General features: G+C 48.2%; 1 protein-coding gene and 1 non-coding gene across 2 annotated transcripts; both read left to right on the top strand.

Annotated features, from left to right (window-relative positions):
* Nucleotides 1-7,602: 7,602 nt before the first annotated feature.
* TRNAE-UUC lies at nucleotides 7,603-7,674 on the top strand. The gene has a single exon. It is a non-coding gene; the product is annotated as a tRNA-Glu (tRNA).
* Nucleotides 7,675-10,794: 3,120 nt separating this feature from the next.
* Nucleotides 10,795-22,373, top strand: HPD (4-hydroxyphenylpyruvate dioxygenase). The gene is made up of 14 exons (XM_043901917.1): nucleotides 10,795-10,863; nucleotides 11,171-11,197; nucleotides 11,732-11,794; nucleotides 12,132-12,236; nucleotides 12,987-13,029; nucleotides 13,222-13,304; nucleotides 14,652-14,741; nucleotides 16,118-16,221; nucleotides 16,849-16,926; nucleotides 18,097-18,259; nucleotides 18,390-18,461; nucleotides 19,859-19,981; nucleotides 21,802-21,918; nucleotides 21,994-22,373. The coding sequence occupies exons 1-14, from the start codon at nucleotides 10,861-10,863 to the stop codon at nucleotides 22,102-22,104; spliced, it is 1,182 nt and encodes a 393-aa protein (XP_043757852.1). The 5' UTR covers nucleotides 10,795-10,860; the 3' UTR covers nucleotides 22,105-22,373.
* Nucleotides 22,374-25,166: the final 2,793 nt, after the last annotated feature.

The following is a 25,166-nucleotide window of genomic DNA, read 5'->3' as shown; positions in this document are numbered from 1 at the left end:
TACACAAAGGCTTTGCTCCTCACCAGCCTGTCCACAAAGCCTCTCCGCAGACTCGCAGTGCTCCTACCGTCCCCCTCTTTTCCCCTCCTTCGCCCCTGCCAAGCCAGCCCTTCCCACTCAGCCCCAGGCCAAAGGAAGAGGAAGCTTCTCCAGGGTCCAGGAGGCTGGTTTCCTCCTGCTGCTTGAAAACAGACTCAGGGGTCATTTCCGAAGCATTTTCCAAAAGCAATGGCAGCATGTCAGGCAGTGGCTAGCATATAGACTTTGGAGAGAGCCAGGTGGTTATGGCAGTTTAGCCGCTAAATCACGTCTGACTCATACGACCTCATGGGCTGTAGCTCACCAGGCTCCTCTGTCCATGGGACTTTTTCAGGCAAGAAAACTGGAGTGAGTTGCCGTTTCCTTCTCCAGGGGAATCTTCCTGACCCAGGTATTGAACCTGAATCTCCTGCATTGCAGGCGGATTCTTTACCGCTGATCTACCAGGGAAGCCTGAGAGAGTCAGGTTTGGGCTCAATTCTCTGTCACTTTTTAGCTGTGTTCCTCGGACACCTCTCTAAACCTCCATTTTCCAATCTGTAAAATGGGGATGACAGCACCTACCTCCTAGGGTTGTTAGAGGATTTAATAATTAAAGGGCATAAAAGCAACTATATTCCAATAAAAATTAATTTAAAAAAAGAAAAAAAAAAAGAAAAAAGAAAGGTCATAGCATCTAGTGTGTTTAGCACAGTGTCTGGCTTATAAAACAAAATGACCAGAAAAATCTAAGTTTTTGTTGTTGCTGCTATTATTATTATTATTTTGAAAAAGTGCTCTGCCTCCAAAAGTGACAACTTGAGACAGATCACACTCCTTCAGCTGAAGATATTTTAAGTTAAAAAATCAGCTCCCCTTCTTACATACAATACCAAAAGCACAAGTGACAAAAGAAAAAAATAATAAGTCAGACGTCATTAAATTTAAAAAATCTGTGCTGCCTGTCATTCCATCAAGTGAAAACACAACCCACAGAGTGGGGAAAAAAAATCTGTAAATCACATATTTGATAAGGGACTTGATTCCTGATAAGGGACCACATAAGGAACCATTACAACTAAGTGACAGAGGACGAGATGGTCGGATGGCATCACTGACTGCATGGTCATGAGTTTGAGTAAGCTCTGGGAGATGGTGAAGGACAGGGAAGCCTGGCATGCTGCAGTACACGGGGTTGCAAAGAGTCAGACATAACTGAGCAACTGAACAACAACAACTCAGTAATAAAAAGACAAATAATACAATGAAAAAGTAGGAAAAGGATATGAGATATTTCTCCAAAGAATGTATGAAATTAACAATAAGCACAGAAAAATTTCAATATCATTAGCCACTAGGGAAACGCAAATCAAAATCACAATGAGACAGGGCCAAAACAAAAAAAACAAACAAAAACAACAACAGCAAAACTCTGGGAGACCAGTGCTATGAAACTCTGCTCAGCAACAAAAAGACACACAATCTATATAGAGCCAACAACATGGAAGACTCTCAAATGCATTATGTTGGATGCAAGAAGCCAGACTCACAAGGCTGCTTACTGTCTGATTCATTTATACAAAATGCTGGAAAAGGCAAAACCCAATCTGTCCACATAACAGAAAATAGATCCCTGACTGTCAGCGACTGGGTGGGGGAGGGATTAACTACAAAGGTACACAGTGGTGAATGGGTTGGTGGATCTGTTTTTGGGTAATGAAATTGTTTTAGATCTTGATCCTGGTTATAGTTATGTGACTGCATATGTTTTTAAAACTTACAGAACTGTGTGCTGAAAAGGGTGAATGTCATTCTTTATAAATTACATTTCAAGAACTACGATTCTCAAAAAAACATATTTACAATTCCTAAAGTCATGTAAATCATGCAAATATTATTTGCTGCAGAATCAGAATGGCAATTAGACCTGAAGAGAAGGAAATAAACTTTTAGGTCACAATAGCCTGGGGTGATCCGAAAAGAAGATTCCAAATGGAAATTGTTGAACTGGTTCTCTTTATTTAAATTCAGGTTCTCTTTATCCAATTCAGAATGGATTAACTTTGCTGCATACCTGAAACTAACAAAACATTGTAAGCCAACTGCACTCCAATTAAACTTGAAAAAATAAACTAATAAAGTCCATTCAATGGCTGACAATCATTGGCATGTTTTGCACTGTAGGAAACTGCCAGCATGTGGGCTCTTAGTTCCCTGACCAGAGATCGAACCTGTATCCCTTGCAGTGGAAGCATGAAGTCTTAACCACCAGATGGCCAGAGAAATCCCTCTTGATCTGTTTTTATAGTTACTTACTGTTTCCTTGTATTTAACTAATACAAGGACATTTAGGTTGTTTACAATATTTTCCACCGTGGTAGATGAACTAAGACAAATGAACAGCCTTATAAATGAGGGTAGGGATTCATGTGCATATTATCTAGAGCGTGAGATCTTGTACCTTTTTTTCCCCTCTCTTTTTTTGCCATGGACATCTTTGGATGTCTTGTGAAACCTCTGCATGGTATGATGTGCCAAAATTCCAGATTCTCAGAAGCACGCAGGTGATCTGCATAAACCACATTGTCCAGTTTAGACCCGATGAGCTTCTCTCATCAGTAATTTGTCAATTATTCCTCGATAAAGTTGGGGGTTGGAAGGGGGAGTAGCAGCATCTCTTCTGCTGCAGCCAAGCCAGACAGTCACGTCCCAAGTTCAAAAGACAACCAAGGCTTTCCCACACCCTTTTTGTCATGTTGGTCTTAGAATACAAGCCAAGTCCCACAAAGATATGCAAGTCATGGCACATCATGTCTAAAGGTCAGGCATATGATTTCACAGGAGCTCATTAGCAACCAAAGACTGTGTTTCCAAACCTCAAAAGTGCATCTCCATTTAGAGACTGCCTCTTTTTCACACTGTCTCTGTTAAAAAATATATTTATTTATTTGGATACACCGGGTCTTATTTGCAGCACGTGTGATCTAGCTTCCTGACCAGAAATCAAACCCAGGACCCCTGCATTGAGCGCTCGGAGTCTTAGCCACTGGATCACAAGGGAAGTCCCACGTTGTTTTTTTTTTTTTTTCCCAGAAGGAGCCAATAGACAAGGGCTCATAGGATGAACTGTTCTGTTTTCGATACTCAAAGAACTCAAATTCCAAGCTGCCCATATGGTGAAATGCAAGAAAGTTGTGTCCCAGTGATGGCTTTTCTCCTTGCAGCTCTTCCTAATTGTGACCATCCCTCTCGTATTTATGAAATTACAGTCATATAACACTTTGTATCTGCTTTAATCATATATCCATATGTAATAGCTATAAAATACACACACACACAAAGCCCTTAAAAAATTCCTCCCCGTTTGGCACTTTCCTGGTGGTCCAGTGCATAAGACCGTACACTGCCACAACTAAAGATCCTGCATGCCACAATAAAGACTGAAGATCTTGAGTGCGGCAAATAAGACCCGGTGCAGTCAAAAAAATAATTTTTAAAAAAATTCCTCTCCCTCCCTAGTCTTCCCTGATGGTCCAGCGGTTAAAAATCTGCCTGCCAATGCAGGGGACATGGGTTTGAACCCTGGTCTGGGAAGATCGCACATGCCTCAGGGCAAAAGAGCCCTGTGTCACAACTACTGAGCCCATGTGCTGCAACTACTGAAGCTCGTTCACCTAGAGCTCATGCTCCAAAACAAGAGAAGCCACCACAGTGAGAAGCCACGCGCCACAACTAGAGAAAGCCCCCTCACAGCAAAAAAGATGCAGCACAGCCAAAAATAAATAAATAATAAAAAAATTTTAAATAAATAAACTGAGGGTGCACCTAAAAAAAAATTCCTCCCCCTTTATTTTCATTGCAAATGTATTTAAACTCTTAGCAGTAAATTCAACCCTTAGAGTGGGGAGGAGAGAGGGAGGCTATGGCAGCCACAGCTAGAGCATCTCCCTTGCCCCTTTCCCTGCTCTGGTTTATCTAAAGCTTTTCTCCATTCTGGGAAAAGATTTGACATTTTCTTTCCACTTAGTGGAAACAATAATGCAAACTTTCAACATTTGGGGGCCACCTAAAGCTCACTTCTGGGAATGTTTGACCTCTTCTTCCTCCCATCTAGAGGAAAGAACAAAACACCAAAGGCATCGGGACTTCCCTAGGGGTCCAGAGGTTAAGAATCTGCCTTTCCACTGCAGGAGACCTGAGTTTGATCCCTGGTCAGGAAACTAAGATCTTGCATGCAGCACAGTAAGACCCCCAAATTTTTATTTTTTAAATAAATAAGTAAATAAAGGCATCACCCACACTGGGCTTCCCCACCTCATTTCAAGCCATCGCAGTCTCAACAAACCACGGGGATGCAGCTAGTCAACTCTCCTGGGACTCTATCTATTACTGTTGAATCCCAGAAGTAATTTTTACCTCTCACAACAGATTTGGCTGCAGGTAAGCTACTGTCTCACACCATAGGTAACTCCACAGCCATGCAGGCTTTGAAAGGCTGGTCAAGTATTCCAGGAGGCCATGCAGGCCACCCCAAGGCCTCTGGGCAGGTTCTGAGTGCTCAGCCAAGTCTTCAGAAAGGAGCTCAGGACCAAGGCCACCTAGGTCATGGTCATGAAGAAGAAGATAGCCAGTGCTTACACAGCTGGGAAACTCATATGCAAATCTTAGGAAGGACATTCCTTGCCACTCCATCCTTCCTTTCCCCAAACAATGCTTCCACCATCTTTCAGTGAGTCAGGGCCCATAGGTCGAATCCCACTTTGTCAGGGAGGGGTCCCAATGCCACCTCCAAGTTTGATTATGTACTAGGACCCACCATATAGTCATGCTTATGACTAAGACATATTACAGGGACTTCCCTGGTGGTCCAGTGGCTAGGACTCCACACTCCTAATGCAGGGGGCCTGGGTTCCATCCCTGGTCAGGGAACTAGATCCCACAGGCCACAACTGAATGTTTAGATGCTGCAACTAAAGATCCTGCATGCCACAATGAAGATGGAAGATTCTGTGTGCCTCAACTAAGACCTGCCGCAACCAAATAAATAAATATTTTTAAAAAATAAAAAAGGCATATTACAAAAGACGCAAACTCAGTCCAAGGAGAAGGAGTATGGGTGAGGTCCAGAGGATACCAGGGGCCAGCTACTAAGGGTCTTCTCCCAGTGGAGATCACTGGATGCCCTTACTTCCTCCAGCAAGAGATGAAGTGTCTACCAGGGAAGCGTGCCTGACCCTAAAACTCCAGTGTTTCTATTGGAGGCTGGTCTCAAAGGCACCCACTGCACAGTGGGTACCAAAATCCCAGGCTCCCAGGAGTGAAGCAGGTGTCTGGCATAAGCCATATTGTTTGCACAGTTTAGGCCCAGTGAGTGACTCTTACCATTTCTGGGGATAGTGGGGACCTTCCTAAAATACACGTGCCTCAGTGTCAATCAAGGCTCAACCTTGCAAGAAGGCCTTCCTACAAACAGCAGCCTTAAGGGACTTCCCTGGCCATCTAGTGGTTAGGATTCTGCACTTCCAATGCGGAGGGCTCAGGTTCAATCCCTGGTTGGGGAACCAAGATTCCACAGGCCTCGTGGTGCAGCCAAAAAAGAAAAAAAAAAAAAAATAGCCAAGATTCTAAATAGATGATTATCAAATCTTCAGGATAATGGCTGGCTCAACTATGTTTAAAGAAAAAAATATATCATATCAGGGGCTTCCCTCATGGTTCAGTGGTAAAGAATCCGCCTGCCAGTGCAGGAGACACAGGTTCGATCCTTAGGCCGGGAGGGTCCCACAGGCTGTGGAGCATCTGAAGCCCTTGCACCACAACTGCTGAGGCTGTACTCTAGAGCCCACATCCCACAACTACTGAAGCCCAAGAACCCTAGAGCCAGTGCTCTGCAACAAGGGAAGCCACCACAGTGAGAAGCCCAGGCACCACAACTAGAAAGTAGGCCCCCAGCTCGCCAAAACTAGAGTAAAGCCTGCACAGCAGTGAAGAACCAGCAGAGCCAAAAATAAATTTTAAAAATTATTTTTTACAAAATGAAAGAAAGAAAATCAGCCTCAAGCCTGCTGGGTTCCCTCTCATCTACACACGAGGGCACAGTGGAGGGTGAGTCACATGAGGACATTTGAGTTGTGAGCTCCTTGAGCAAGCCATCTGGAACCTAGCTCCTAGCACAGGATGGGCATGAACTGGCCACTCAGGAACAAAGAGCCAAGGCAGCCATACCCACCCACTGCCAACCTTCTCCAACTGGGCCCAGCCTGAGACGGAGCCCCTGGAAGGGGGCCAGGGGGGCTCCAAAGACTGGGTCCTGCAGGTTCCCCTCCCCCACCTCTCCCACAGATGGGAGAGGCATGTAGGGGTGACTGAGACCCCACAGTGTTTATGGAAGCAAAGTCCAGGGGGTAGGAAGGACGAAGATACCAACCTTGGTCAGCAGAGCCGGTCACTTACCTTTGGCACCCGAGGCTGCTGCTGACATGTTTCCTTGATTCAGCAAACATTAACTTTGTGCCGAGGGCACAGGGCAGATCAGGTTCCAGGAGTGGGGATTTGAGTCGGCCAGTGCAAGCAAGGGGACACAGTGTTCCTCTGCACCTGGGATGGGAGGGTGCACTGAGACATTCTCCCGTGTGGAAACTTCTGGCCTGTGAGTGCCACTCTGGGCTCCATCCACTCCCGTTTTCAGATGGAAACCTAGACTCAGGGGACCAAGGTGGACCCAGAGGCAGACTGGCCCAGTAGGGGCAGAATAAGGAGGTGGGGCCACCTTGCCTACCTTCGTATTTGCCTAGGAAACAGAGAAAAGGGAAAAGATGTCTGGACTGGTGGGAGGCAAATAGAAGCAAATAGGCCAGAGCTGGGATCTCTGTTCTTACAGCTCCACAACCCTGGGGCATATGTTCCTTTTCTGAGCCTCAGTCTTCCCATCTATCTGGTGGGGGGGGATCAATATCTCTGGGGACTTCCCTGGCATTCCAGAGGTTAAGATTCTGCACTCCCACTACAAGGGTTCTCCAGTTCAAATCCTGGTTGGGGAAGCACATGCCATGCAGTGGTGCAGCCAAAAATAAAAAGTGTAGGCTCTGGAGTTAGAATAATCTGGCTCACATTCCAGTTCTATTCTGATTGGCTTAGGAAAGTCCTCTGATTGTCCCAGGTCCCACCTCCCAGGTGTTTGCTGACTAAGGCTGACCTGTGGCAGCTAAGCAGCTGAACCTCTGACTTGGAGCTGGGGAGTTCTGAGAGGGCTTCCTGGAGGAGGTGGAAATTTGAGAGTGGACCAGGGGACCTAGCAGGTTTTGCTGAGGAAGGTGGGAAGGGGTGCTCCTCCCTGGTACAAGCCTCTCTTTGCTTTCTGGTGGGGAGGGAAAGACAAGAGAGGCAGGGAGGGAGGAGGGGGGCAAGAAAGAATGAGGGGAGTAATGTCAGGCACCTTCTTGCTGTTTGGTCAGTTTTTCTTATCTGAGAAATGGAAACATTGGATTGAATGTTGGACTGAATGATCCTCAAGGTCATAACCTAGCAGGATTATCTGGTTTTCGGTATTTAAAAAAAAAAAAGAAAAGAAAAAAGGCAGGGAATTCCCTGGTGGTCCAGTGGTTAGGACTTAGTGCTTTCATTGCTGGGGCCTGGGTTCAATCCCTGGTCGGGGAACTAAGATCCTGCAAGCCAAAAAAATAGAAGAAGAAACAAACAAACAAAAAAAAAATTGTAAGGCATCTAACACCAAAAAACAAAAGCAAAAATAAACAAATAGGACCACATCAAATTAAAAAGCTTCTGCATAGAAAAGGAAACCATCAACAAAATGAAAAGGCAACCTACTGAGTGGGAGGAAATATTTGCAAATCACATATTTGATAAGGGGCTAATATCTAACATACAGGAAGAACTCACAACTCACTAGCCAAAAAAAAAAAAAAATTATAGGGCTTCCCTTGTGGTCCAGTGGTTAGGAATCTGCCTTGTAATGCAAGGGGCACTGGTTTGATCCCTCGTCTGAGAAGATCCCACGTGCTGGGACACAGCTAAGCCCATGCGCTGCAACTCCTGAGCCTGTGCTCCAGAGCCCAGAAGCTGCAGCTACTGAAGCCTGAGTGCCCTAGAGCCTGTGCTCCAGAGCAAGGGAAGCCTCCTCTAGAAGTCCATGCACTACAACTAGAGAGTAGCTTCTGCTGATCGCAACTAGAGAAAAGCCCACGCGCAGCAATGGAGACCCACCACAGCCCCCCAAAATAAATAAATCTTCAAAATATTTTTAAAACAATGAGCCATAAAAGGGAATGAAAATTTTGCCATTTGCAACAACAGGCATGGGTTGCAAGAGCATTATTCCAAATGAAATAAGTCAGAGAAAGACAAATACTATATGATCACTCTTTCTCTCTCTCTTTTTTTTTTGGCCGTACCATGAGGCTTGCAATGTCTCAGTTCTCTAATCAGGGACTGGATCCTCAGCAGTGAAAGCACGCAGTCCTAACCACTGAACCACGAGGGAGTTGCCGGTGATTTTTTTTTTTAGGGTTATTGGTCTTGGCTTATGGTATTTGTTAACTTTAGGACAAAGAGAGCCGTAGGGCAGAGGTAGGGCTACATCCAGTGTTATAATTAGGATTAGTGTTAAAGCCAATGGAATACTCATAATATTCATAATTCATAATGAATGTGAAAAGGTAAAGAAAACCTAGGTGTGAATGTTCTGGATTTCACACCCAAGTTTTCTTTACCTGGCTAATGTGCTTATCCTCCTTTCTCTCGAAATTTACTTTTTTTTTTTTTTTTTTAGCATATGGATCTTAGTTCCCCAACTAGGGATTGAACCTGCACCCCCTACATTGGAAGCATGGAATCTTAACCACTGGACCAACAGGGTAGTCTTCCTATGATCTCTCTTACATGCAGTATCTTAACTCATTATTGATAGTGGAATTTTTGCAGAAACTAACACCTGTGACTGGTGATTTGCTATGTAAGTGATACTGCTAGGTCTCCAGTCAATAAGGTTCAGATAACAAAGGGTGTATTAATACACCTCTGGTCAATAATGTGTTAGAAAATACAAACAACAGAAAAACAAACAAAGAAAGCAAAACACACCATACACCAGGTTCGCAGACAGAGACCTGACCTGTGATTGTCAGAGGTGGGGGTGGGGGATGGGGCAGGGAGTGGGAGAAATTAGTGAACTTTTTTTTAGTTTAAATAAATTGGAAAAAACTATGAATGATTTGTCACTGGGGCAAAATAAACATTACTTTCAAAAGACAACAACAAAGGCTAATGCAGGACATTTGGGGAGCCAAAATGCAAGACAGTGGGTGAGGGGTATAGTCACAGGCTGAGACTGCCAACATCAGGAACCAGAAAGATTTTTTGTTTCAGGCAATGAGGATAGTTGATGAAGTCAGTTCCCTAAGAAGACAGCTCAGCAATGGGGTTTCTGGGGACTGAGGTGGAGTTAGAGGAGGGTGGGGGAGCTGTCCTGGAGCCCTCAGGTAAATGCCACAGCTGGCCAGCAGTCACCACTCCATGTTCCAGGGAACTGAGCTTTGAAGATTCAGGTGTGGGGGGTTCTGGGGAAGAACCCGGGCCTTCCTCCTCCCAGGGCATTAGCTCCCACATCCCACCCACTCCAGGCCAGGGGTAGGGCCACAACCTTTTCCCCAGTACCCAGGCTGGGACTTCCCTGTTGATCCAGTGCAGGGGACACAGGTTCAGTCCCTGGTGCAGAAAGATTCCACATGCAGAAGAGCCATGAAAGCCCATGAGCCGCAACTACTGAGCCCGAGTGCTACAACTACTGAAGCCCGTGTGCCTAGAGCCTGTGCTCTGCAACAGGAGAAGCCACCGCAGTGGGAAGCCCGAGCACCACTAGAGAAAGCCCACGTGCAGCAACAAAGACCCAGTGCGACCAGAATAAATAAATAAATAAACAAACAAACAAACTAAGTTTAAAAAAAAGGAGAGAGAAGCCAAGCACCACAACCAAGAGTAGCCCCTCCTTGCCACAACTAGGGAAAAGCCCATGCAGCAATGAAAGCCTAGTGCAGCCAATAAATAAACATAAATAAATAATACTTTTTGTAAAAAAAACCAGGCTGGGGCAACATCAAGCTCCCCTTATTCTCCATCAGTTCCTCCAACCCCAAAGAAACATAACTAATTATAACCAGCATTAACAGAGATCTTACTGTGTGTTATGTTTATCTCATTTAATGTCCTGCCACACTACCATTGCTCTCATCTTACAGATGGAGAGAATGAGGCTTAGAGGAGTTTGGTAACGTTCCCCAGTCACATAGTATATACTAACAGCAGCTCCAGGATTCAAACCTCCATATCCATGCCTCTAACCACTATGGAATGCAACCATTTTACCTAAATATAAAATGCACACTTGCTATACAAACAGGGCTTCAGGACCAGTTCCTAATGCCCCTCAAATTGCCCTTAATTATGAATTCTGGAGTCACCTCTGCATGCAAGCTGGCCTTGGCTTCTGGGCTTTGAATTCTGGAGGGCAAAGATCGAACGAAATCCCAGCACAGGGTCCTGGAAAGAACGTCGTGCCTTTGGCATCTGGGCCTGGCTCTGTGCCCCACTGGCTAGTGGCCTTGGGTGTGTCACTCCCCCTTTCTAGGCCTTGCAGCATCACCCTGTCCAATGAGGCTGTGGCTGGATTAGAGGTCTCCAGGCCTAGGAGCCTCCAGGATCAGCTCCCACCCCCAGGTAGGCCAGGAAGCCAGGGGCGGAGCCAGCTACATGTTAAATATTTCTGTCCAGCACCCGGCTGGCCTCTAGTCCCAGCCTTCTCAGCAGGAAGTGTGACCACGATCAATCATGGTAAGAGCCTGTCTGGGGTGACAACCTAGAGGGGTGGGATGGGGTGGGAGGTGAGAGGTGGGAGGGAGGCTCAAGAAGGAGGGGACATATGTACACCTATGGCTGATCCATGGCGATGTATGGCACAAACCAACAAAAGATTGTAATTATCCTTTGATTAAAAATACATGACTCAAGAAAGAAAAAAAAAAGCCTAAGCTTAAAAAAAAAAAGAGCTTGCCTAGGGCCATGGCAGCCTTACGTGATGGTAGGGATCTGTGGTGAGATGTCCAAATGTCTGTCTTACTGTTCTTTTCTTTCTCCCTAGACAACTTACAGCGACAAAGGAGAGAAGGTAAGCAGGAGGGGAAATGTGGGGTCAGGGCCCTGGGAGCCTGGGATGTCAGCAAAGAGCAGAAGAGGAATAGCTTCAGTGGGTACGTGACATTCTGGATACAGGCTCAGGTTCATCTCTCCACTCCCCTGACCTCATCGCGACTGAACTCAACTCAACCTTGCCTTCCTAAGAAAAACTTTTACCTCTTTTTAAATTCCTGCCAATCCCTTAATCGTGTCTGGAAGTTCTTTCTAAGGTCTAATTTAAATCCTTGCTGCTGTAGCATAAGACTGTTCACCCTGTGAAACCTGGGCAGGCCTCCTCAGTGGGTGGGGCTCACCAATCCCAAGCCCACAGGAACTCACTTTCTACATGAGAACCCTCTTTCGAGGCTTGGCAAGGCTTCAGGGCAGAGGGGTGGGGTGAGGTGACTTGTCCTCACTTCTGGGATTGAGGGTGGCACAAGGGAGGGGGCTAGGGGACCCCTCTCCACTGACACTTTTCTAGACCCACTTCTAGGGACTCAGCCTCGCGCCTTCTCTCCTTCTGCAGCCTGAAAGCGGCCGATTCCTCCACTTTCACTCCGTAACCTTCTGGGTTGGCAATGCCAAGCAGGTAGACGCTGGGGCAAGGTGTTGGGATTGGGCAGAGGGCAGGCAAGGGGGCCTCCAGGACAGGGACAGGCCTCCGGCCGGGTCTGTGATTGGCCCCTGGGAGGGAGGATCCTGGCCAGTGTTAGGAGTGTCCTGGGAAGGACAGTCACTCTTTGGATCCTAGTTACACAATCTGGGCTGCGGACCCCAGCGGGGAACTTCAGGGACATCAGCATGGGCCAGGGAGCCAGGCTTTTTTCCCAGGAGGAACAGTACCTGGGGCAACGGGGCAGACATGCTGGGGAGGTGGGGGCCAGCACCTCACCCCTCACAGTCCTGCCTGCAACTCTATGATTCAGGCTGCGTCATATTACTGCAGTAAGCTGGGCTTTGAGCCCCTAGCCTACAAGGGCCTGGAGACCGGTTCCCGGGAAGTGGTGAGCCACGTGGTCAAGCAAGGGCAGGTGAGTCTCCACTCTGGACCCCCACTCCTCCAGGAGGCCCGTCTCTCCCCACGCTGGTCTCGGAGCTCCCTGGTAGCTCTGGCACCTCTGGGTGCAGCAGACCACGAGGTACTTCCTCCCTTGGCTGGGTGCTCTTCCAGGCTGCCTGGTGTGGTTATCGGAGCCTGTGCTGACATCAGCCCCCATGGGCACCTTTGTACGACATGCAACAGGGACCTTTTTGGTTTGGTCTCCTTCTCAGCCTGGCCCAATGCTGGTCTTATGGATGTTCGGGAAAAGTGGGCAAAGGCTTCCAGCATCAGAGCTGGAACTCCGAGCCATGCCCTGGTCCGTAGGTCCCTGGAGCTCTCCCCACAGGCACAGGCAGACCTGACCACCAGCTCATCCTGGGACCCCAGGTGGCTCTGGCACGGGGAAGCCCCCATTCCTCAGGACCAGAGGGGAAACTAAGGCAGAGAAGGGGCAGGAACCCAGGATTAAGAGTCCTTGGGAATTCCCTGGCAGTCCAGTGGTTAAGATTCTGTGCTTCCACTGCAGAGGGCATGGGTTGGAACCCTGGTCAGGGAACTAAGATCCCATATGCCACATGGCATAGCCAAAAAAAAAAAAAGAGTCCTGCCTGGCAGGAGGAAGTGGTCCTAATGCCCCACCAGGGGTATCTTGCTGGTGGGCAGGGAGAGGGGCTGGGGGTACACCTCCACAAGTTCACCTGACCCACCAGCCACATCCCCCTTCTCCTCTACATCTTAGATTGTGTTCATCTTCTCCTCTGCCCTCAACCCCTGGAACAAAGGTGAGGGGGCCTTGGAGGGTTCAAGATGCCAAGGAGTGGAGATGTGGTACTGTGGGTGGGGGTCAGGGACACAGGGATGGGTTAGGGTTGAGGGAGGGGGCCTGAGCCCAGAAGGAGATGGAACCCAGAAGGCTGAGAGTACAGGGGAGGGGCAGTGACTCCAGCATCACCTGCCTCCCCTGCCGACCACAGAGATGGGCGATCACCTGGTGAAACACGGCGATGGAGTGAAGGACATTGCGTTCGAGGTGGAGGATTGTGACTACATTGTGCAGGTGAGACCTCACCTGGGCTGGTGTGGAGACAAAGCAGGGAGCCTCAGCCTGCCCTCTGTCTGCCACAGGGACCTCCCATCAGTCAGGGCTGGAGGGTACTGCCACGCTGGAGTGATGTGCCCAGATGCTGGCTGACACATACCTGAGTTCCAGTGACATTGGCCCCTTAGTAGCCAAGCAGTCTCTCTCCAGGCCTCAGTTTCTGCATCTGTAAAATGGGAATAACCACCCATTTCACTGAGTTGTTACAAAGAGGGAACGAGATCATAATTATCATTTCATAAGCATGATTCTGTACCAAGCACTGTATTCAAGAGGCAATTTAGGGACTTCCCTGGTGGTCCAGTGGCTAAGATTCTGAGCTCCCAGTGCAGGGGGCCTGGGTTCGATCCCTGGTCAAGGAACCAGCTCCCACATGCCACAAGTAAGACCCAGTGCAGTCAAATAAACTAATTAATTCTTTTTTAAAAAGAGGCAGTTTAGAGGTTTAAAAGTGTAGATTCCAGAGGCAGACTACAGTGTCTGAATCTTAATTGCTATGTGACTTTAGGTGAATGACTTACTTTCTTTGTGTTTCAGTGTCCTCATCTTTCAGTGAATGACTCCATTCATAAAAGAGACAATAATAGTGCCTTTCATGTAATGCTGCTGTGAGAATTTAAGAGGTTAATACTTACAACAATGCCTGACATGTGATAAGCATAGACATACAGTAATGAGGTTTCGCTAAATAAACACACAAATCATGCATGTAAGGCAACTGGTAGAGGGTCTGACACATAGTAGGTGCTCAATAAATGCCAGCATGGAGACTTCTGCCTTCCAATGCAGCAGATGTGGGTTCAATCCCTGGTCTGGGAACTCAGATCCCACATGTTGTGGGGCAACCTACATGCTCCAGAGCCCGCCTATTACAAAGAAGACCCCATGGCAACTAAGCGGCAACTAAGACCCGGTGCAGCCAAATAAATAAATGTTTTTTAAAATAAATAAATAAATGCCAGGTGGTATTCAACTTATCCCACTACCCTTTTTCACAAATGAAGAAACTGAGGACTAGAGCAGGGGCAGGGCCACAGAGTGAGTGAGCACAGGACAGGCAGGACAGACCCCACCCTCACCTGGTTTGTCCCCCGCAGCCCCAGGCCTGTTTTCCAATCTGCCAAATGGGCATGAAGCATGAGTGTCAAGGGCAACAGCTAAAGTTGGTTGAAGTTCCTGCCTGGGGCTGGAAACACTGAAAGAAGAGGCTGTGGCAGGACCACACAGAGGGGATCCAGCAGGGGCAGCCAAAGGGCTCCCTGAGGCTCCAGCACTGACTGCCTCCCCACCCCATCTCCTCTGCAGAAAGCCCGGGAACGAGGCGCCAAGATCGTGCGGGAGCCCTGGGTAGAGCAAGATAAGTTTGGGAAGGTGAAGTTTGCTGTGCTACAGACGGTGAGTTAACTTTGGAGCCTCCACCTTGCCTACACCCACAGAGATGCCAGGACCCTCCTTTCCCAACCCCTGACTCCATTATACCATCCCAGCCTTGTGCCTCAAAGCACAAAAATTCTCCCTGGACCCCGATCTCCTGTATTCTTGGCTGGTGTGCAGAGGCTGAGGAGGGCTCCTAGTCACCCCTCTCTGGGCTTTCCTTCCTCCCCAGTGGGGGTGAGAGCATGGGACCGCAAGCAGCAGGTAGGGGCTCCGAAGGAAGGAGATGGGTGGGTCTGGGGAAGGAGATGGGATGGAAGCCCCTCCCCACTCAAGCTGTGTGACTTTGGCCAAATCACTTCACCTCTCTGTGAATCCATTTAAATGAGCAAGGACCACCTGTGTGACCTGCCACACACTACTTAACAGTTCTGGGCCTGTTCCTTCAGCTGTGATCCCTCCCTCCGGTCATTTTAAGGATCAAATGAGATGATTCATACATAGCACTTAGAACAACAGCACTGGCAGATACCCAACAAAGCCTGTTTAGCACCTGAGACCATCATAGGTTCTTCCTCCTCATGATTTCTGTTTTTATTTTTATTTATTTTTTTTTTGATGTGGAACATTTTTAAAGTCTTTATCGAATTTGTTACAATATTGCTTCTGTTTTATATTTTGGCTTTTGGCTGCAAGGTATAAGGGATCTTAGCTCCCCAACCAGGGATCCAACCCACACCCCCTGCATTGGAAGATGAAGTCTTAATCACTGGACCACCAGGGAAGTCCCCCTCCTCAAGATTTGCTACAACTTAAGGATTGTTACGGTCTTCCCGGGTGGTGCTAGTGGTAAAGAACCTGCCTGCGAATGCAGGAGATGTAAGAGACGCAGGTTCGATCCCTGGATGGGGAAGATCCCCTGAAGGAGGGCATGGCAACCCACTCCAGTATTCTTGCCTGGAGAATCCCATGGACAGAAGAGCCTGGGAGGCTACAGTCCATAGGGTCCTGAAGAGTCGGACACGACTAAAGCGACGAAGCACACACACATGCAAAGATTGTTAGAGTGATTGAAAGGATCCTTCCATACAATTTAAACTAATGCCCTCATCATTCTTCAAGCAGACAACATATTTGTATTGAGCACCTACAATGAGCCAGGACAGTATCATGAGCGAGACATCATCCCAACCCCCAAGGAGCTTCTGGTTCTGTGGGGAGACTGTCAAATTCCCAAATGTCAGATTGCAGTTCATTTGGGAAAGGGGAAGTGACTTGCCCAAGATCACACTTGGAGTTAGGGCCAGGTGTGGGCTGGAACCCAGGGCTGTGTGGGCGCCATGCAATGTGGCCTGGGTTCAGCAGGGATGGGACCTCAGGCTGTTTGCCATCCACAGTATGGGGACACGACACACACCCTGGTGGAGAAGATGAACTATACTGGCCGGTTCCTGCCTGGATTCGAGGCACCAGCGTTCATGGACCCGCAACTTTCCAAGCTGTGAGTGCCCCTTGGAACTGGGGAGGGTGGAAAGTAAGGCCCTGTCGTCCATGCAGGGTGGGCAGAGCATCTTGGGACCTGCTGGGGGAACCCCTGAGGATCCCCCAGGATTGGCTTGAAGAGGCAGCATAGAGGCGAAGAGCACGGGCTCTGGAACCTAGCTGCCTTAGTTCAGATCTCAGCTGTTACTTCCCAGCTATTTAACCTGGGCAAGTTACTTTTCTTTCTTCCTTGTTTGGCTGTGCTGGGTCTTCACTGCAGCTCATGGGCTTCTCTAGTTGTGGCTCGCAGGCTCCAGAGCACGCAGGCTCAGCAGTTGTAGCACACAGGCTTAGCTGCCCGGCTGCATGTGGGATCGTAGTCCCCACCAGGGATCAAACCTGCATCCCCCGCATTGGCAGGCGAATTCTTAACCACTGGACCACCAGGGAGTCCCAGCAAGTTATTTTTCTAAGCCTCGGTCTCTTTATTTGTAAAACGAGGCTAGTAATAGTATGTGAGTGGATGCAAATAAAGTGTCTATAGTAAGTGCTATGGAATAATGAGCAGTTATTGTTATTGAGGGGTAGGGAGAAGGAGATTTAGGGAGTAGCTTTCTCCTCACCCGCTAACCATTTCCCTCTCCAGGCCCAACTGCAGTCTTGAGATAATCGATCACATTGTGGGAAACCAGCCTGATCAAGAGATGGTGTCTGCCTCTGAATGGTGAGTTCCTGGCCCAAGCCCTTCCCACACTTGTGACAGACCCACTCCCCAGTCTTATCAGGAAATACAGCACAAGGTGGGGGAGGTTAGCCTGAGGTCACTGGTTCATCTGTTCTCTGTAAAATTGTCACCATGGAGATCTGGTGATTTAAGGCCCAAACTGACCCACCGATCCTCCCTCCAGGAAACCTTGGAGAATCAGCACAGGGGGTGTCACAGTTCAGGGAGGCTTGAAGGAAGGTTTTGTTGTTGTTGCTCAGTCACCAAGTCGTGTCCAACTCTTCACAACCCCATGGGATAAAGCATATCAGGCTTCTCTGTCCCTCACCATCTCCTGAAGCTTGCACAATTTCATGTCCAATGAATCGGTGGTGCCATCCAAACATCTCATCCTTTCATGCCCTCTTCTCCACCTGCCTTCAATCTTTCCCAGCATCAGTGTCTTTTCCAATAAGTCAGTAGAGGAAGGCCACCACTACCCAAAGAGCTCATGGGTGCACATTAGAAGCAAGTACCCCTTCTCAAAAGCACCTCCAGGGGCTTCCCTGGTGTTTCAGTGCTTAAGATTCCATGCTTCCACTGCACAACTGGGCACAGGTTTGACAAACGGCGAACTAAGGGGCTTTCCCAGTGACTCAGCAGTAAAGAATCCACCTGTAAGGCAGGAGCTACAGGAGACAAGCGTTTGATCCCTGGGTCAGGAAGATCCCCTGAATGAGGGCATGGCAACTCACTCCAGTATTTTTGCCTGGGAAATCCCATGGACAGAGGAGCCTGGTGGGCTACAGTCCATAGGGTCACAAAGAGTCAGACACAACTGAAGTGACTGAGCACACACACACGTGCAGAGAACTAAGATCCCACATGTGCACAAAGTAACCTAAAAAATAAAACTTATTTTTTAATAAAATAAATGAATGATGCTTTTTTTTTAAAAAAAAAAAAGGTCCTCCATCTGTTGGTGTGTCATCATGTATACAGATCTTGTTACCAGATGCTTTACTTCCACCCAAAGGAACTCTGTCCTAAAATCTATGATGTGTGTGATGTGAAAGGCAGTTCCCTTTTTAATGCCTGCTCAGGGAGCAAATTCTGGAAGGTGGAGTAAGGGCAGAGGGCCAGTCCTAGGCTGGCACTCAGAGCCAGCGGGCCCTTCCGGCAACCCCACAGGTACCTGAAGAACTTGCAGTTCCACCGTTTCTGGTCCGTGGATGACACGCAGGTGCACACGGAGTACAGCTCTCTGAGGTCCATCGTGGTGGCCAATTATGAGGAATCCATCAAGATGCCCATTAATGAGCCAGCACCGGGCAAGAAGAAGTCCCAGATCCAGGTGGGTTCTGTCTCCCGCCCCAGGGACCTTGGCAGGGAAAGAGGGAAGCAGGGAAGAAGTGTGAGGGCTCTCTCAGCTAAGGCTCTTGGCTGGAGCCACTGACAATGGTTTCCTTGCTTCCCTCCTGCAGGAATATGTGGACTATAATGGGGGCCCTGGGGTCCAGCACATTGCTCTCAAGACCAAAGACATCATCACAGCAGTGAGAAGCCTATCCCTGGTCCTAATTCACCTCCCATTCAGCTCCAGAGCCAAACTCTGCAAACTGAGTCAGGGGCCAGGGGTGGGGGTGGCAAGTGGCAGTCCTGGGTCCCCTTCACTGGCCCAGACAGCTGATGGGGTTCCCTTGCTGGCTCCTGCCATTCATGTGCAGGCACACTGCCACCCCCAGAGAGTTCAGTCTCTCTGCTACAGAAGAAGCAAGTGCCAGAGTAACAGGAAGCCTGGATCTAGACCCGGTTCTACCTGTGACCTGCTGTGTGTCTCCAGGGATTCAACTTCCTCTCTGGGCCTCAGTTGTCTCAACTTGAAAATGAGGATATTAAGTCATAGGATCCAGTAGGTCCTTCCAGTCAAATTAAGTGTTCTGAGTCTATGGCTCCAGCCTCTGGGGAGGCTGGGTGACCAAGTGGACAAGAGCCTGGACTGTACCATTCAGTCCCAGCGCAACCAAGAATTCACTGCATGACCATAGCAACTTCATTTCATTCATTTCTTCATTTGCTCAATAGATGCTTATTGAGGGAACTTCCTGGTGATCCAGAGGTTAAAATTCTCTGCTGCCAACACAGGGGGCATGGGTTCGATTCCCAGTTGGGGAACTAAGATCCCACACACCATGTGGTGTGACATAAAGATTAAAAAGAAAAAAGGAACAGCTAGAACAGAATGAACAAAGGAGAGAGGGATCAGGAATGAGGTCAGAAGGTAGAAGTCGGCAGATGGTGAGAACTTTGAATTTGACTCTGAGACACCACGGTGGGGTAAGTAGAAGAGTGACATACTTTGACTAGTATTTTAATAAACTCCCCTGGCTACTCTGTTGAGAATAGATACTTAATCTTTCAAGGCCTCAGTTTTCCCAGCTATGAAATGGGGAGAATAATCATCCAAATGTCTCAGAAGATCACTGCATCAATGTAAGGAGACAGTACATAGAAAGTGCTTGAGACAGGCACATGCATGTGTGTGTGCTGTCCCTTTAGTCGTGTCCGACTCTTTGTGACCCATGGGCTTTAGCCCACCAGGCTCCTCTGTCCATGGGATTCTCCAGGCAAGAATACTGGAGTGGGTTGCTGTGCCCTCCTCCAGGGGATCTTCCCAACCCAGGGATCGAACCCAGGTCTCCTGCATTGAAGGCGGATTTCTTGTCACTGAGCCACCAGGGAAGCCAAGACAGGCACATCATGAGGTTCCATAAGTGTTAGTGATTGCAGTTCTTCTCATGAGACCCACAAGACCCAGAGGTGGAAGGGGATAAGGTCACATTGCACTGTAGCAGTTGATGGGGCTGGGAAAGGGACCTTGGCTCAGCACTTCTACCTGGTTGGGGGTGTTGAGCATGGAGGGAGGACTGACCTTGACCCTGCGCTGAGACAGATTCGCCACTTGAGAGAGAGAGGCGTGGAGTTTTTGGCCGTTCCATCTACATACTACAAACAACTGCGGGAGAAGCTCAAGTCGGCCAAGATCCGGGTGAAGGAGAATATTGATATCCTGGAGGTGAGGCTTAGGGCCCGATCCTGGGTCAGCCAAGGAGAACAAGCCCTGAGTTCCATCCTACCTCACAAACGTCATCTAAACCTGGCATCAGGCTCTGCGATGTGAGGGAGAGGGAGGAGAGTAAACCAGGGCCCTGCCATCATGAACTTGCATTCTAGCGAGGAGACAGATGACAAACAAATAAATAAGTAATACAAACACCATTATAGAGAGAGAGAGTTGGTGCTTAAACTGGCTATGACAGAGAGTGACCTGGGACTACTACATAGGAGGCAGACAGGGAAAGCCTCTCTGAGGAGGTGACATTTCAGTGAAATCTAATTCAATGGCCCCCAACCTTTTTGGCACCAGAGACTAGTTTCATGGAAGACAATCTTTCCACAGACCAGGGATGGGGGGAGATGATTTGGGAATGATTCAACCACATCATACTTATTGTGCACTTTTTTTCTATTATCATTACATCAGCTCCATCTCAGATCATCAGGCATAGATCCCAGAGGTTGGGGAACCCTGATCTAGATGATGAGAGGCAATTGGCTGCATGAAGCTCTAAAGAAAGAGCAGTCTGGCAGAGGAAATAGCAAGTGCAAAGGCCCTGAGGCAGCAGCAAGCTCTGAGTATCTGAGAACGGAAAGAGGGCCAGAGCGGATGAAGGGAAATGTTTAAGGAGTGGCCCAGGTCACAGGGGTAGGCAGGAGCCAACTCCTCTGGTAGGCTATTTAGGAGTCTGGATTTTTTTTCTTCTGTGGTCAGAAACCACTGGAGGTTTGGGTTTGGTTTTTTTTTTTTTTTTTTTTGGAGGTTTTCTTGGCTTTATTTTTAACAACTTTATTGATATACAAGTCACAGAATATGTCATTTAAAAAAAATTCAGTGGTTTTTGGCTATTCACTATATTATGCAACAATCATCAAAATCAATTTTGGAACATTTTCATCACTTTCAAAAGAGACCTCAGACTTCTTAGCCACCACCTCCCAATCTCTCTGTCTACCTTCTCCTCACCCCTAGCCCTAAGCAATCACTGATTTCTGTCTCTATAGAGTTGCTTTTTTCTAAACAAGTATATAAATAGAATCATATAATATGTAATCTTTTGTGACTGACTTCTTTCACTCAGCATAAAGTTTTCAAGGTTCATCCAGGACACCTGTGTCAGTACTGTGTTCCTTTTTATAAAACTGAATAATATTCCATTGGATGAAGAGACCACATTTTGCTTATCCATTCATTCACTGACAGATATTTGTTTCTACTTTTTGGCTCCTAGGAATAATGTTGCTATGATCCTTTGGATATGAGTTTTTGTGTGGACGTGTTTTAATTCTCTTGGGTAGATACCCAGGAGTGAAATTGCTGGGTCATATGGTAACTCGACTATTAACTTTCGGAAGAACTCTCAGACTGTTTTCCACAGCAGCTGTACCATTTTACATTCCCAGCAGCCACATGGGAGAGTTCTAGTTTCCACTGGAGAATGGAAACAGGGGAATGAGATGATCTGATTTCTAAAAGATCTCTGTCTGTGTGGAAGATGGATTGTAAGGAGACAAAAACAGAAGCACCGAAGAGCTGTGTGGGCGGTACTTGGGTGGTCCACACCAGCCTTAGGTGGCTGACACAGGGTCTGAAGTGGGGAGGTGCTAAGAGGACAATTGGGGGAATCTATTTGGAAGTGTCTGGAATTGCTGCAGAAAATGGTCTTTTCTTGGCTTTGGGGGTGCAGGAACCCCCATGGCCTTTCTAAGGATCCCACCATTTCAGGCTAGGGGGGCAAGCCAGCCTGCCCCTTACCTAGTCCCCTGCCTCCTACCTAGGAGCTGAAGATCCTGGTGGACTACGACGAGAAAGGCTACCTCCTGCAGATTTTCACCAAACCCATGCAGGACCGGCCCACGCTCTTCCTGGAAGTCATTCAGCGCCACAATCACCAGGTACCATTAAGGACTGCCTGTCCTCAGCAGGTGGCTTTCTGGGCTCCGCAGCTCATCTCCTTTATCCCGCCCCAGGGTTTTGGAGCCGGTAACTTCAATGCACTGTTCAAGGCCTTCGAGGAGGAGCAGGACCTGCGAGGAAACCTCACCGACATGGAGCCCAACGGCGTTGTTTCCGGCATGTAGGCGCAGCAGGTCCCGCAAGAGCCACGGAGGCCCCACCCACCTTCGGGGGCGGGGCGCACGGTGGACCACGCCCCCTCACCCTGTGACTCGCCCACTCCACTGGAGCTGAAGTGAGCCCTCCTTACCGACCACGCCCTTTAGGCCCCGCCCACCACCCGACTCCGGGACCCCTCCCACACACACTCAAGGCTCCGCCCACTACTTACCACGCCCCCTCGTTTGGGCCTCGACCTCTCCTGCCCTCGGGTATAAAGAAAAGCAGAGTCCAAGGCAGTGTCCACGCGTTTGTGTCGGGCTGGAGCAGTGACGTCCTTCGGCCGTCAGGGGGAGCTCAAGGCGGCAGCGCTGTAGGAGGCGTCCGCTTTACGGGTTCAGAAGCTGGGGAAGCTTACGAGGCTCCTAGTGCAACCCTGTGCTAAGTAGGACCAAGTAGGTCGGAGGGGAGTTATGGAACCAAAGGGTGAAGAGGGCTTACACTCTAAAGGAAAACACAGACAATATCTTTTTGTGGTAAATGCTATTAAGAAAATAAAGCGAGTGATGAACTTGTGTAGAGGTAAGGGTCGGAGGGAGGGCCAATTTCGATCGAGGGCTCTCTGGGAGGTGATATTTGTGAAGCAGCCATGGGAAAATCTGGGGAAAGAGCATCCTAGGAGAAAGGTACAGCAAGGGTAAAGGCCCTAAGGTTCGACATCGCTTGGCAGCATCCTGTCCGATGGCGTTATGATCTCTAAGGATGAGCTGTCCTCAAATTTGCCGCCCTGAGCCCAAACTTCTGGACAGAGAGGTGTTAGCCAAAGGACTTGGGGGCATCATACTTGCTCAACCACGGGACTTGGTTCCTGATGTGAGAGCTGGTAGAAGGGGTCTGAGCCCTTCAGCTTCTGCCCTCTATCCTCAGTGATAAAGAATCCACCTGCTGATGCAAGAGAGGAGGGTTTGATCCCTGGGTCAGGAGGATCCCCTAAAGGGGGAAATGGCAACCCCCTCCAGTATTCTTGCCAAGAAAATCCCATGGACAGAGAAGCCTGGCCAGCTACAGTCCATGGGATCTCAAAGAGTCAGACACAACACAGCAACTGAGTACACACTCAGCAAGGCAGACCCTAGTGCCCCCAATCCCACTCCCAAATGCAGCGCCATTCCCCGTAGCCCTGCTCCTGGTGTGGATTCCATTTGGAAAGAGCCTGGTTCATACTCAAGTGTGAATGAATAGCCCTTGCAAAGTAATGATACAGTTGGGAAAGGATCTACTGGTCCTAAAACACTTGGAAGGAAATTTTTCTTCAAAACCAGAGAAGAGGAGATGGGGGCAAATAGGATCTCTTCTGCTTCTGATGCTTGACAGCCCTCCCTGAGGAGGAGTCAAATCAAAATTATAAGCCCAGTGTAAGAAAAAAAATTGGAGTTGGTATAATGAAGGAGTTGGGATGACATTTTTTTTGGAGGGGGTCAGGTTATAGAAAATCAGGCTTCTAGGATTATGAATTCAGAAATGGAAAGAACAGCAGTGAGAAACCCGAGGAACAATGGCAGGTGCCAGGCCAGTGCTGCTGGTTAAAAATACCCTCCCCCTGTTTTCCCATGGTTTATGCAAAGAAGGAAAATTCTGTGACACAGGAGGTTGCCAACTGGTGGCTCATGGGCCAAAGCTGGCTCACAGATGTATTTTATTTCATCTGCCTTGTTTCAACAAATTCAACATTTCAGAAGATCGGGATATTTCACATACAAATTCTAGGATTCTGGTTCTACTTGGAACAACTGGGCAGGTTTTTTTTTCTTTTTCTTTTCTTTCTTTCTTTTTTTTTTTTTTGGCTGTACTGGGTCTTTGTTATTTTGTGAGGGTTTTCTCTAGTTGCAGCAAGCAGGGGCTACTCTTCGTGGCAGTCGGTGGGTGGGCTCATTTCGGTGGCTTCTCTTGTTGCGGAGCGCAGGCTGTAGGTATTCAGTAGTTGCAGCACTTGGATTCAGTAATGCAGTGCATGAGCTTAATTGCTCTGAGGTGGGTAGAATCTTTTTTTTTGTGGGGGGGGGGGTAGAATCTTCTTGAACCAGGAATGGAACCCGTGTGCCCTGCATTGGCAGGCAGATTTTTTTTTTTTTTAAATACAGTTGTATTTATCCATTTGAAAAACTCCAATTAAGTTGAAGTTTTTAAAACTTTTTATTTTGTATTGGGATAAGGCCAATTAACAAATACTGTGATAGTTTCAGGTGGGTAGGCGGATTCTTATTCACTGTTTCATCAGTGAAGTCCAGTCAGGCCGTTCTGAACTTGCCTTCTTATGCAGAAACGATCAGCTGGTACAAAGCAGTTGTTGCCTCTTTAGATGGGGTGTGGGCAGAGCAGACCCACAGGAACTGAGCATAAACTAGGGGAGCCTGACTACGTGGGTTCACACATATATCAGGTGCTTGCTAGCTACGTGACCTTGGGCAAGCTACTTGGTCCCTCAGTGCCTCAGTTTCCCTCACTGGTTAAATGGGGACAATACTTACCTCCTAGCCCTTGCAGTACTGTGAGTTTAATGTCAAAGATGTTTCAAACTGTGGCTGGCACAGCATCAGTGCTATGTGCCTGCTCTTGTTATTTTTAGAGAGGGGTCTGGGTGAGGGGCTCTCGCCCGAGTCTACCTGGCACTTCCTTCCCCTCTAGCACAGCCCCGCGTGCCCTGTGCATGCAGATGTATGGAGTTGAGACTCCGTTTTTGGCCCCCATAGCAGATGAAGTGAAGAGAGGACTCTGCCTGTGGGACTAAGGGGCAGAGGGAGGGGTGGATGAATCTGAAGAATACGGTAGAAGAAGAACCATCAGCCTTGGGAGCCGAGGGGAAAGAAGTCTAGGATTTCCAGCCTTTGAGCTTAGGTAACCAGCGGCAGCAGTGGTGGGTGGGTGGGTGGAGGCATGGAATAGAAGTGCCATTGATCAAGGTGGAAAACACAGCAGCAGGTTGGAGGGGGAACATGAAGGAGACTGAGATTTGGAAGTGTCTTTGTTGAGCCTTGAACTGGACACCCTGGCGTGTTCCTGTGCTGCCCTGCAAGGCCTTACAGCATCT

This window comes from Cervus elaphus, chromosome 5 (genome assembly GCF_910594005.1).
Source record: "Cervus elaphus chromosome 5, mCerEla1.1, whole genome shotgun sequence".
In the NCBI taxonomy this organism is placed as follows: domain Eukaryota; kingdom Metazoa; phylum Chordata; class Mammalia; order Artiodactyla; family Cervidae; genus Cervus; species Cervus elaphus.
The sequence above is the reverse complement of the archived record's forward strand: the minus strand, read 5'-3'. Positions and strand labels throughout refer to the sequence as shown.

What these genes read in the sequence shown, in the direction of transcription:
- HPD (XM_043901917.1), top strand. An exon ending in CCAAAGACATCATCACAGCA is followed by an intron (nt 18,462 to 19,858) that starts GTGAGAAGCCTA and finishes GCGCTGAGACAG; the next exon opens with ATTCGCCACTTGAGAGAGAG. An exon ending in TTCAGCGCCACAATCACCAG is followed by an intron (nt 21,919 to 21,993) that starts GTACCATTAAGG and finishes ATCCCGCCCCAG; the next exon opens with GGTTTTGGAGCCGGTAACTT.